The sequence below is a fragment of the Trachemys scripta genome, chromosome 9, assembly GCF_013100865.1.
Source record: "Trachemys scripta elegans isolate TJP31775 chromosome 9, CAS_Tse_1.0, whole genome shotgun sequence".
In the NCBI taxonomy this organism is placed as follows: Eukaryota; Metazoa; Chordata; order Testudines; family Emydidae; genus Trachemys; species Trachemys scripta.
In genome coordinates this window covers 10,174,073-10,184,838 of record NC_048306.1, presented here as the reverse complement: position 1 = coordinate 10,184,838, position 10,766 = coordinate 10,174,073, and the positions used below count along the sequence as shown (strand labels likewise).

Here is a 10,766-nt window from a genome sequence, read left to right as displayed (position 1 = left end):
CCCACAACATGTGTTAACGCCTTATGCTTAACAATGTGTCCCAACTTGTATTTTGCTCTTCACCAGACCTGAACAAGAGCTCTGTGAATCTCGAAAGTTTGTCCCTTCCACCAACAGAAGTTGATCCAATAAAAGATATTACCTTATCTACCATGTCTGTCTCATATCCTGATATCGCCATGGCTACAACAACACTGCAAACAACCTGATCACCTGGTTAGATACGACTGTATTCCAGAACAAAGCAGTATGGCTGGAGGTACGCATAAAAAAAGCTTAGGGATATCACCAGGTATGTAAAGAAATGGCAACTATCAGGTACTTTAATCTTCCTTCCTATGTCTTTTTCCCACCAAGTGAAATCAACAGAATTAGGAGTGAAAAAATCCAGTCTTGCCAACATTCCAGTGATCTGCACGATTGTATGTTCAAATAAATAATAATTTCTTTAAATGTCAAAACTTTTTTTAAAGTCTAATTTCAGTTTCCCATCCGAAAACACTTATCTAGCATGCTACAAGCCGAAGTAACTAACTAAACCTATATGAAAGAACATTAGACTGAAACTTACTGGATCAAACAGACTTAAATAGCTATAGATGTGATAGGTTTCTCCTTGAGGGAAAAATGATGCAATGTGTATTAAAACAGCCCTGATTCCATAATACTCAAGTAAGGGTACGTCTACACTGAAAAGGGGAAGATGTAGTCCATTTAGGGAGCCTGTCCCATAGAGGAGAGTGGAAATATGAGACACTTGAACTACAACTCCCATGATGCACAGTGGGGGCATTTCCAACTGGAAATATTTCAGATTTTGACTGTTCACCAAAAATTTGAAATTATCTGCAGGGAAAACAAAACAATCAACCAACCAACAAAACATGCTTTGATCAGCTCTAACAATGACTTTTGCACAAAGCTTTGAGATCTACAAATGAAAACCACTAATAACTATTATTATTGAAGCTAGTTTTCATGAAACTGTTATTTCTCATGTTGAAATATTTTAATTATTTGCCCATCAAAGACATTTTGTCATGCAAAATATTTAAAACCTGTAGATTTCAACAAAGTGGCTATAGTAGAAAAACTTATATTAACATTTATCTTTTATTTGTACCCAATTTTTCAAATTATAGTATAATAGTGTTCAAATATGCATTTTAAGCTAATATTTAACTAGAAAATGTGTCTCTCTGCCCAGAATGCAAAATAGGACACAATATGAAGTGCTGTAAACTTCATTTTTCCCTTCAATGGCTTCTAATATCAAAATGAAATTAAACAGCAACACAAGCTTTGTGTCCACTGCAGACTGTGAAAAAAGGAAAGAAAAGGAAAGAAATTTAAGACTAGGGGCTCAATCCTCTAAATCTTGCTCATGTGAGAAACCCTTACTGATGCAACTAGTCCCACTAAAGTCAATGGGTCTACTCATGTGAATAGGGATTACTCTCATAAGGCATTTGTAGGACCAGGCTCATTTGAACATAAATCAAAATGAGAACAAAGAAGAGAGTGGGGCATAAAGATGCAAAATGAGATTCAGCAGCTTCTTCCCCATCCAGCTCTGGGATTGATAACAACATTTGCTGGGTACATTTTCTGTCTGCTGGCTGAATGCCCGAGCTATTTTGATTCAATATCCAGCAGAACATTTAACAACTCCACAACACACAGAGCTAATTACACGATTATTGTCATCTCATTCTCCTATCTGAACACCCTTCTGCATTGCCACTGATAAAATTCTGCAGCACATTTGAAAAGGAATTACTTCAGCATGTTTTGAAAATGGATGCAACTACAGAAAAAAATCCCAAATGATTGAACTGCTAGCAAATTTACTAATGTATATTAACACCGGAAATGGTGGGGAGGCCTTGATATGTACTTTAGTATTGTCCCTGGTTCTAGTTATCATTCCAAGGTAGAACGCTACAAGACCCGACCTTGCTCCCACTAACGTCAGTGGAAATTTGCCATTGAGTTTAATGGGAGCAACGTCGACCTGCAGGCACCTGTATAAGACTTTATTCTGCTCTAACGAGATGAGCAAATCATGAGCAGAACATTGTCCAGTTAGGTCCTGTTCCTGCACTAATGAAGTCCACGGGAGCTCTGCCATTTATTTCAACCTGAATGATGGTCTATGGCAGGGATCGGCAACCTTTGGCACACAGCCCGCCAGGGTAAGCCCCCTGGTGGGCCAGGCTGGTTTGTTTACCGTGTCCGCAGGTTCAGCCGATCGCAGCTCCCACTGGCTGCGGTTCACCGCTCCAGGCCAATGGAGGCTGTGGGAAGTGGCGCGGGCTGAGGGATGTGCTGGCCATCTATGGCTTGTCCCTAGTGAGCCAAATTTAACCTTTAATTACACCCCCCTCCAACTTCATTGAAGTCATTGTAAACCAGCCACGAACTGCTTGCCAGCACTGCTCTGAGTCAACCATGGTAAAGACTTATGCTGGATCTGAATAAATTAACTGAATCGCAGACTGATCTTAGGAAAGTCAAGGTCATGGTTTCCAGCGAATGTGTCATAATCAGGCTCACAAGTGAACAAATAGAACATCTAATGTTCACTTATTACCCTAGCTAACATTTGGGTAATCTTTACTGGATGACGACAGCAATAGGAAAAGAGCCTCAATACTCTGTGAGAGGCTGAAAGGGGGAACTTATTCACCGACTCAGAAGCAGGCATCACTCGGGGCACAATCTTTGTTCAGTTATTTGCCAGCTGCTCTTATAACGCACTGTTCAGTGTGTGTTACACGACCCCCCTGCTGTGCTTGATACACAGATGATATGAGTTGGCTACTATCCCCAGCAAGGGGACTTGGTCCGTTTGCTCAAACTGTAGAGGCTTATACTCTGAGCTCAGGAGACCCTGGGTTCAATCCCCAATGCTAACTCAAATAATAATTGCATTTCAGATAGCAAAAGGAAGAAACTGAACAAGCCACCTTTGTTCTCCTTAGTCAGTTTGTCGGCCATGTCCCAGTGCTCGTAGCTCCGCAAGACGTTGTTGGTGATATTTACATGGCTGGCAGCCATATGGTGGATGCGCTGGGGGATGGTGATGGTTCCTGCTGACGAGGACCCAGCAGTGCCTGTACTGCTCCCTACAGAACTGACTGGAGATGGACTGAGAGACATGGGGGATGGAGTCTCTGTGCTCCTGGAGAAAAGAAAGGAGAATTACTCTCACGCCCACATCACTTTGTTTTAGGGTGACCAGATAGCAAGTGTGAAAAATCGGGACGGGGTGGGAGGTATTAGGCATCTATATAAGACAACGTTCCAAACATTGGGACTGTCCCTATAAAATCGGGACATCTGGTCACCCTGCTTCATTTCTCTCCCCAGCAGACTTGGAACCTTAACATCAAATCTAGACCCAGTCCAGAGGAGATGGGCAGTGGCGATCTCCTGCTTTACAAGACAGGAGAGATGTATAAACTGGGACTGATTGAAATTAAAAAGGGCTTTAATTCCCCACACAAATGAACCTGTTATTTAAAAAAAAACCACCTCTGACAAATATAGCAATCTTTCAGAGAAAGAAGTATCTCATAACTGTAATGATTTTTCTACCTGCTGCCAGAAGCTACTATTGGCAGTTAGAAAACACTCAATGTGTAATATTGGCTTATTATTATCAAAGAATTTTGTGGAAACCACAATGACAGTTTGCTACAAATACAGTCACCACAATAAGCAAAGTGCAATTCTTAAAAGCACCCCGCGGAGCAGTATTAGGCGCTCAGGGTACTGTACAATTATGAATATCTCTATAGGGTTCTTTAAGGCTTGCTATGAAGATTTGTTTCTAATTGCCAGCCGTTCATCTGCACACTGCTTTATAAAGAGCAGTGTTTTAAGTTACCTACTTAGTGCAGCACTAATGTTCTCATATAGATTTTCTTTTAATTCTAACACCAGCAATTAGGAATCACCTGCTGGCTGCAGGCAGCATGGAGGTCATCCACTGCAATCTCACATGTTTAGGACTTTACAGCACTGAATGCTCACGCACAGCTATTCTCCTTGAAAATTGGTCTTTTTGAACAAGATTAAGGGTTCCAAAAATCTCTCCCCCCCCCATTTGAAACTAAACAAATGCATTGGATTGCCATAAAAACACTTTAAATACAGGCTGAATTGCTTCTGGGCCCCTCAGCATGGAAGAAAGGGGCCAAATGTTGCCGAGGGGGGATTCCATGCCCCTTTCCCTGTCAGGCAGCTATCACTGCTCCAGTTGGGGAGCAGCTGACAGACCGCACTGCTTCTGTTCCACCTGCGCCATCACCCACAATATTCTATTGAAAGCCTCCTATTGACTTTTATAGGTGCTGGATCAGGCCCTACTTACGCATGGGGGCAAGAATATGTGAAGAACACCCCACAACTCGCACATACTGGCTGCTGTCAGGTAGCTCCTGGACTAGAGGAACAATTTGCCCCAACAGAATGGACAGAAGGGTTGAGTACTGGTGTGACCTATACTGCACCTAGACTTTTCCTAACCCAAAGGGAAGAAAACATCCTCCTACTGGAGTATCATCGGTAACGGGTCTCCTGGCTGAGCTCCACAGCTCTTCCATAGCAAGAGACCCACATGGCATCAGCAGTTAGTAGCTATTTGCACAGCCAAGGGGTTATATTGAAGGGTATCCTGCAGCATGAATGTTTTATTTCTGAGTCTCCAAACATACTCCGAAGAGCATCTTGAATGTACAGAAGAGCTGAACTACACTTGATTAGGTCTGGGAGCAGTTAGCAATCATACAGCATCCAAAGGGACCGAGAGTATTTCGCTAAAGCCACTTAAAACAAGCTGACGCACTTCAGCCAAATAAAGTGCCTTGTTCATTGGATCTAGCCTGTCGTGCAGGGGAAGGTGCAGTGCCATTATTACTGTGGCAAGTCTATTAGATCTCTCTATCCTCATGCTTATTGCAGCTGAGGTGAGGAAAATTTCTGTAATGAAACCAGGGAAAATTTGTTTCATTGCCAGCCTGGAACTTGGGCCAACTTTGCAGAGGTTCACAGCCCTTTCAGCAAAAGTGGCCTGAACTTCCAGGGAACAAAGCTGAGGTTTTCATGGCTTTGAATCCTGAAATTTGCTTAATTGACTGTTCAAATCAAAGCTCAGGTGGGCTCCAAACTCACCCAAACTGAAAGTAAAAGAAAAGCCTGCAAAGCCTCCTTTGGACCAAAACTGTGAGCTGTTCCCCTTAGGTATTATACGCGTTTGAGTATAAACTGGTCACAGATAAATTTGGGTTGGAAATTAGAAGGAGGATTCTAACCATCGAAGGAGTAAGGTTCTGGAACAGCCTCCCAATAGGAGAATGGGATTATATGCAGGGGACTGGACTAATGACCCAGGAGATACCTTCCAGTCTATGTTCCTCTTCTTGTCTGGCATCAGCTGATATGTGTGATTTCTAACTCCATGCCCCAGAACCATTCTTTTCGCAGTAATAGGTGTGAACTCTATCTCATTACTTTGTTACAGGGTGGAATGTGATATTGCTTGTTGCTCTGAGGACCCAATGACGTAATTTCTAGGTGGCATAGGGCCCAGCTATGGGTAGGCTGCAGTATTGTCTCTCTCTGCATTTCTTTAGTATGTGAGATAATGTATACTATTTTAACAGCAGCCTCCTCACATTTAGTTCTTATTATGTGATAAAAGCGTCTATCTTTGAATAAAAGAAGGAAGCCGGCATTGCGCAGCAGATGCACTTTTACTCACTCACTTTTACTCACTCACTCATAGCTGCAAGACAGTCAGATCAGTTTAGCTGTCAAATGGAAGTGATAGCTAGCCAAATTCTGGGTGGCAGCTGATTACGTTCAGAGGCTGGGCAAGAATTTTCTCCTTCAACCCAGTTTTTTAAAGCCAGAAGAGACCATCATGATCATCTAATCTGACCTCCTACATAATACCGGCCAGAGAATTTCATCAAGTGACTTCGGCATCAAACCTATAACATCTGTAACATCTAGCACTGCACAATTTGCACATCTGGAAAGAGACCAGATGTGGTGTGGCACTCATATGTTTCCTTACATGTCCCCCCCAGAGAAGTCTAATGGAAGTAGTGGGCTAAATTACTGCAAATATGTTTGCACTCAGTGGGGTTACCGGGGTGGAAGCTGGTGCAAAATTTGTCCCATACATTGCATATTGGGGAGTGGAGTCCCTTCTGGAATAAACGTGTAAATAATGTCATGGTGCCTTGTCTCTCCATACATCTATTATTATTTATTTTAGTCGTGCTTACTATGTGCTAGGTGCTTTGCAAGCATTTAAGGATGATCTGTGCTCCGAGAAGCTCACAATCTGAAGAGCTGTAAGATAGACTGAACTGTTCTCATTTCAGATGGCTGTGAAGCTCTGGAAGTTCCCTTACATCTGCTCACTCAGGGTCTGTTTATTTAGTGCCCTCTTGGTTGGCCTTAGCCAGGATACATCCACACATCAGAGCTGCTTCTGAAGCACACCAGTTTGCCCATTTAGGGGGTGTTATACTTGTCTCCAGGTACCAGCTAGCATTTGGTCCATGAAATGTGGACAAGTGCAACCTACTAATTTTGTCTGGACTTGCATGCGTAGCCCTGAACAGGGAACAAGAGGAATCTGCGTACAATATATATCATGTGCTAAAGTAAGGTAGTAATGGTACCATACCTTCATTGACCATCAGATCATAATCACATTCCTGTGATTTTATACTGGAGGTGAGGGTGTTTTAGCATTAATATAAAGATTCAGATAATTGGCTGACTAAGTGCCTTCACATTTTCACCACTATTACGCCTTCACTTTTATTAAACAGCACTTACCATATATCAATGAAATATTCATTGGTGTTTCATTACTGAGCGAATCATTGAAAAAAATCACTGCAATGGAGGTTAACTTTACTTTGGCTTCTTGAAATGACACGGTACTTGCTATCTAATTAACACATATTTTTATGGGCCTCATTTGGCTTAAGGATCAAATTGTCAAAGAATTTGGTACCAGCCCATATGAACTTCTCAGTCCTGCTGCGTGATTGGAACGTGACCGCAAATTGTGTAAAGTTTTAGTATGATATAAGAGCTGAATTTCACCTTTGAATGATTAACACAACAATCCCGCTCCTCCTCCCCACCCACGGCCAGCTCTAGACACCAGCCTGGCAAGCAGGTGCTTGGGGCAGACCCTCCGGAGAGGGGCAGCACGTCCAGCTATTCAGCGGCAATTCAGCGGACGGTCCCTCACTCTGGCTCGGAGCGAAGGACCTCCCGCCAAATTGCCGCCGCAGATCACGATTGCGATCGCGGCTTTTTTTTTTTTTTTTTGGCTTCTTGGGGCAGCCAAAACCCTGGAGCCGGCCCTGTCTCCACCCCCGCCGTTAACCGTGGATTTTCATAACAAAGTATTGAGTGGCAATACTCACTTTCCATTGCCTCCCCAAGGAGAGGGGGCCTGGGAGGCTTTTGAAGAGTTCTGGAAGAAACAAAACCAAAAGGTAAATACAGGAGATAATTCTCTGTTGGTTCAGGAGGAGATGCCAGTAAGATTTAAAGCAGATTAATATTGATTACGAGGCCTGGCACTTCCTGTTTTAGCTGCAAGAGCTCTGGTGCATACACAATATCAGCCCAACATTACAGGCTCATAATAAAATAGCTGGTTGGATAATTAGTAGGCTCCAATCAGGAGTGTGAAAGTCACTTGATAAAAGACTCGATATACCAAAACTCCAGTAAAATCAGATGCAGTTCGTAAAGAAGTGGTTTAATTATCCTTATCTAAAATTTATTCTGCAAAATAAGCTCTTCAAAGGCTTTCCACCTTCAGGGGATCTGCATGCTTTTCATCAGACAAAGGAAGCTTGGGGTTTGATGTTTGGAATTAGGGGATCTTATATATTGTAGGTGAATGTGATGCAATACTTATACAACATGAGGGGAGAAAGAGTCTGATTGTAGGGATCTGAATGAATTCCCTTGCTTTTATAGTGTGTATAACACACACCTTCCCTACCCATTCTCTCTTTTGTGTTGGCACAGTACCTAGCATATTGTGGGTGCTACCACAAGCAAACAAATAATAAAGCCCAGATCTGGCTAGCTTTACTCAGATTGGATAGTATCTTATTCAGCAACAATTCCCATTAAGGGTGGTTGAATCAGGGCCTTAGTTATCTAAGGCGAGTAACAAGTTGCCTCTCTATATAGTCTCTCTCTATATAGTGACTGTATATAGTGCTTTTCCTGCAAAGATTTCAAAAGGCATTCTGAAAATTCAATTAAGCTTTACAACACCTCTGTGAAGTGTTTGAATTATTATTATTATTATACCCACTTGATTACTTTCATACTCATTTTGCACGTGAGGGCCAAGGTCACAAAGAGAGTAAGTGGTAGCCCAGTATAAGACCTTGTTCTCCTCACTCCTCAACCATAGCTTTCAGAAAATATTGTCCAAACTAGATAACACTATCCAGCAGAAAACACTGGTTTGTTTGTGTGGTCTTTGCATTTCCTTAAACATGTCAACACTGAATGGAATGGCTTGGATTAGATGGTGTGTGTACTGTATATCTGTGTGCATGTCCACACGTGCAAAGGAGAGGGATCATTGAAATAATCTGGAAGATCTTCAAACCATGAAAAAGCAGCCTTGACATTAGCTCTCCTGAACATCAGGAGAGTGCTGTGGGTTAGAGCTGAGTAGAAAACAGTTTTCCCATCCCATGAACGTTTTTGAGATTTTGAAAAATGCTCTTGTCCCAAATCAGAACAAAAAGAAAAAAAAAATCTCAAAAAACAATTGAATCAGGCCAATGTTTCGTTTTGTTAATTTTAAAACATGACATTTTGATTTTGACTTTTTAGTTTTTTAAACATTTTAAAACAAAAATTAATTTAAATTTCAATTCAAAATGTCATTTTGACCTGAAAAACTGAACATTTTTGTAAAATATCAACATGAGACATTCTGACCATATTGAAACATTTTTTCTTTGTTTTTTAAATAGTAAATTTGTCTAAACTGACCCTGTCTTGCAAACAGTTTTGGTTTTGATAAATCTGTATTTTCTGATGAAAAAAAGTTTTGTTGAAAAATTCCTGACCTGGTCCCTGTACTGCAGGCCTAGTAGGGTGACCAGATGTTCCAATTTTATAGGGCCAGTCATGATATTCGGGACTTTTTTTTATATAGGTGCCTATTCCTCCCCCCCCCCCGCCCCATCCCATCCCAATTTTTCACACTTGCTATCTGGTCACCCTAAGACCTAGTGAGTCACCTTCCACATTGAAAAGTGTGCAAAACTTCAATTTGAACAACAGCTCTGTTTAAAGACCCAAACCATTTAATAAAAAGCTTTGCACTCTCCCAGCTGCCCTGTTGAAAACCTTTGAACCATGGCTTCTTTGTGGCAAAGATAAAAGACAGAGAGCATCATCTAGCAATAGGAAAATAATATTTTGTTAACATTTTTCTTTCTTAAATGTGAGTCTCCTAGACTTTGAATATAAAGAGAGCCTGAACATACAATTCACACACAGTTCAAGCCTGTTTCTAGTGCACATTTACCCAATTTTACACTAATGCACAGCACCTTCACTAGATGAAGTCTCTCTTTTGTGTCATTCAATCTGAAGCTCTAAAAAAACACTTCTGAGATTTTTTAACTGCTACTCAAAATATGGGCCTCATTCTTATTTACTCTAAATCCACTTTGCTCTGGCAGAGTCAAGGGGTCTTAAAGTGAGAGTAAATTATATTTACATGCACCTTAAATTCCCTTTACACAACTAGAGCAGGGTAAAGTGGCCTTCTTCTAAAAGAGAATCGGGCCCAAAGCCTTTTCTTAGAAAGAAATGTTTAAAAAAATAATGGTCTACTGTAAAATATAAACTATCAACATTTTCCTTCAGAGCCAGGCTGTTTTTCCCCCAAGAGACAGTAGCCTAAATTCAACATGGAATAAGTTTGAAGTAAGTGGAAATAAAATTCCATGGAAGATTCTAGGCCAGTGAACGTTGGGTCTAAGCCCAATAAAGTCAACAGAAGAGCTCCTGATGACTTCAGAGGGCTTTGGATGAGGTGCTGACCAAGGAACAAAGCCATTAAAGTTGCAGGGAGTTGTCAAGTGCAGACGGGGGGAAAGTGAGATCCGAATCAGGTCAGAATCAGTAGTTGGTCAGAGCATGGCTGTAGGTTTTAACACAGGATCACTTCCATCCCTCCTCACAAGCATCCTGTCCACCTCTCCCATTGCAGAGGTTAAAGGTGGGGCTTATGTGGTGCAGTGTGAGTTAGGGTTACCATATTTCAACAATCAAAAAAGAGGACATGGGGTGCCGCCCTAGCCCCGCCCCCTCCCACTTCCTGCCCCCCTCAGAATCCCCCTACCCCCTACCTGTCCCCCCCCCACCCTAACCCAGGACCCCACCCCCTATCTAAGTCTCCCTGCTCCCTGTCCCCTGACTGCCCCAACCGCTCTCTACACTCCCTTCTCCCGACAGCTGCCCCCAGAACCCCCGACCAATCTAACCCCCCCTGCTCCCTGTCCCCTGACTGCCCCAACTGCTCTCTACACCCCCTTCTCCTGACAGCCCCCCCCAGAACCCCCAACCAATCTACCCCCCCGTTCCCTGTCCCTTACCTGCCCCAACCGCTCTCTACAGCCCCTTCTCCTGACAGCCCCCCCAGAACCCCCGACCAATCTAACCCCCCATTCCCTGTC

The 10,766-nt window shown here is 42.4% G+C and overlaps 1 protein-coding gene across 1 annotated transcript in view; it reads right to left on the bottom strand.

Moving 5' to 3' along the window:
* The window catches only part of AFF2 (AF4/FMR2 family member 2), a gene marked incomplete in the record, with an annotated part of 408,588 nt that overhangs the window by 9,714 nt on the left and 388,108 nt on the right, over positions 1–10,766 (bottom strand). The window contains 2 exon segments of the mRNA XM_034781192.1: positions 2,970–3,184; positions 7,464–7,513. Of these exon segments, the coding sequence (XP_034637083.1) occupies positions 2,970–3,184; positions 7,464–7,513 (265 nt within the window).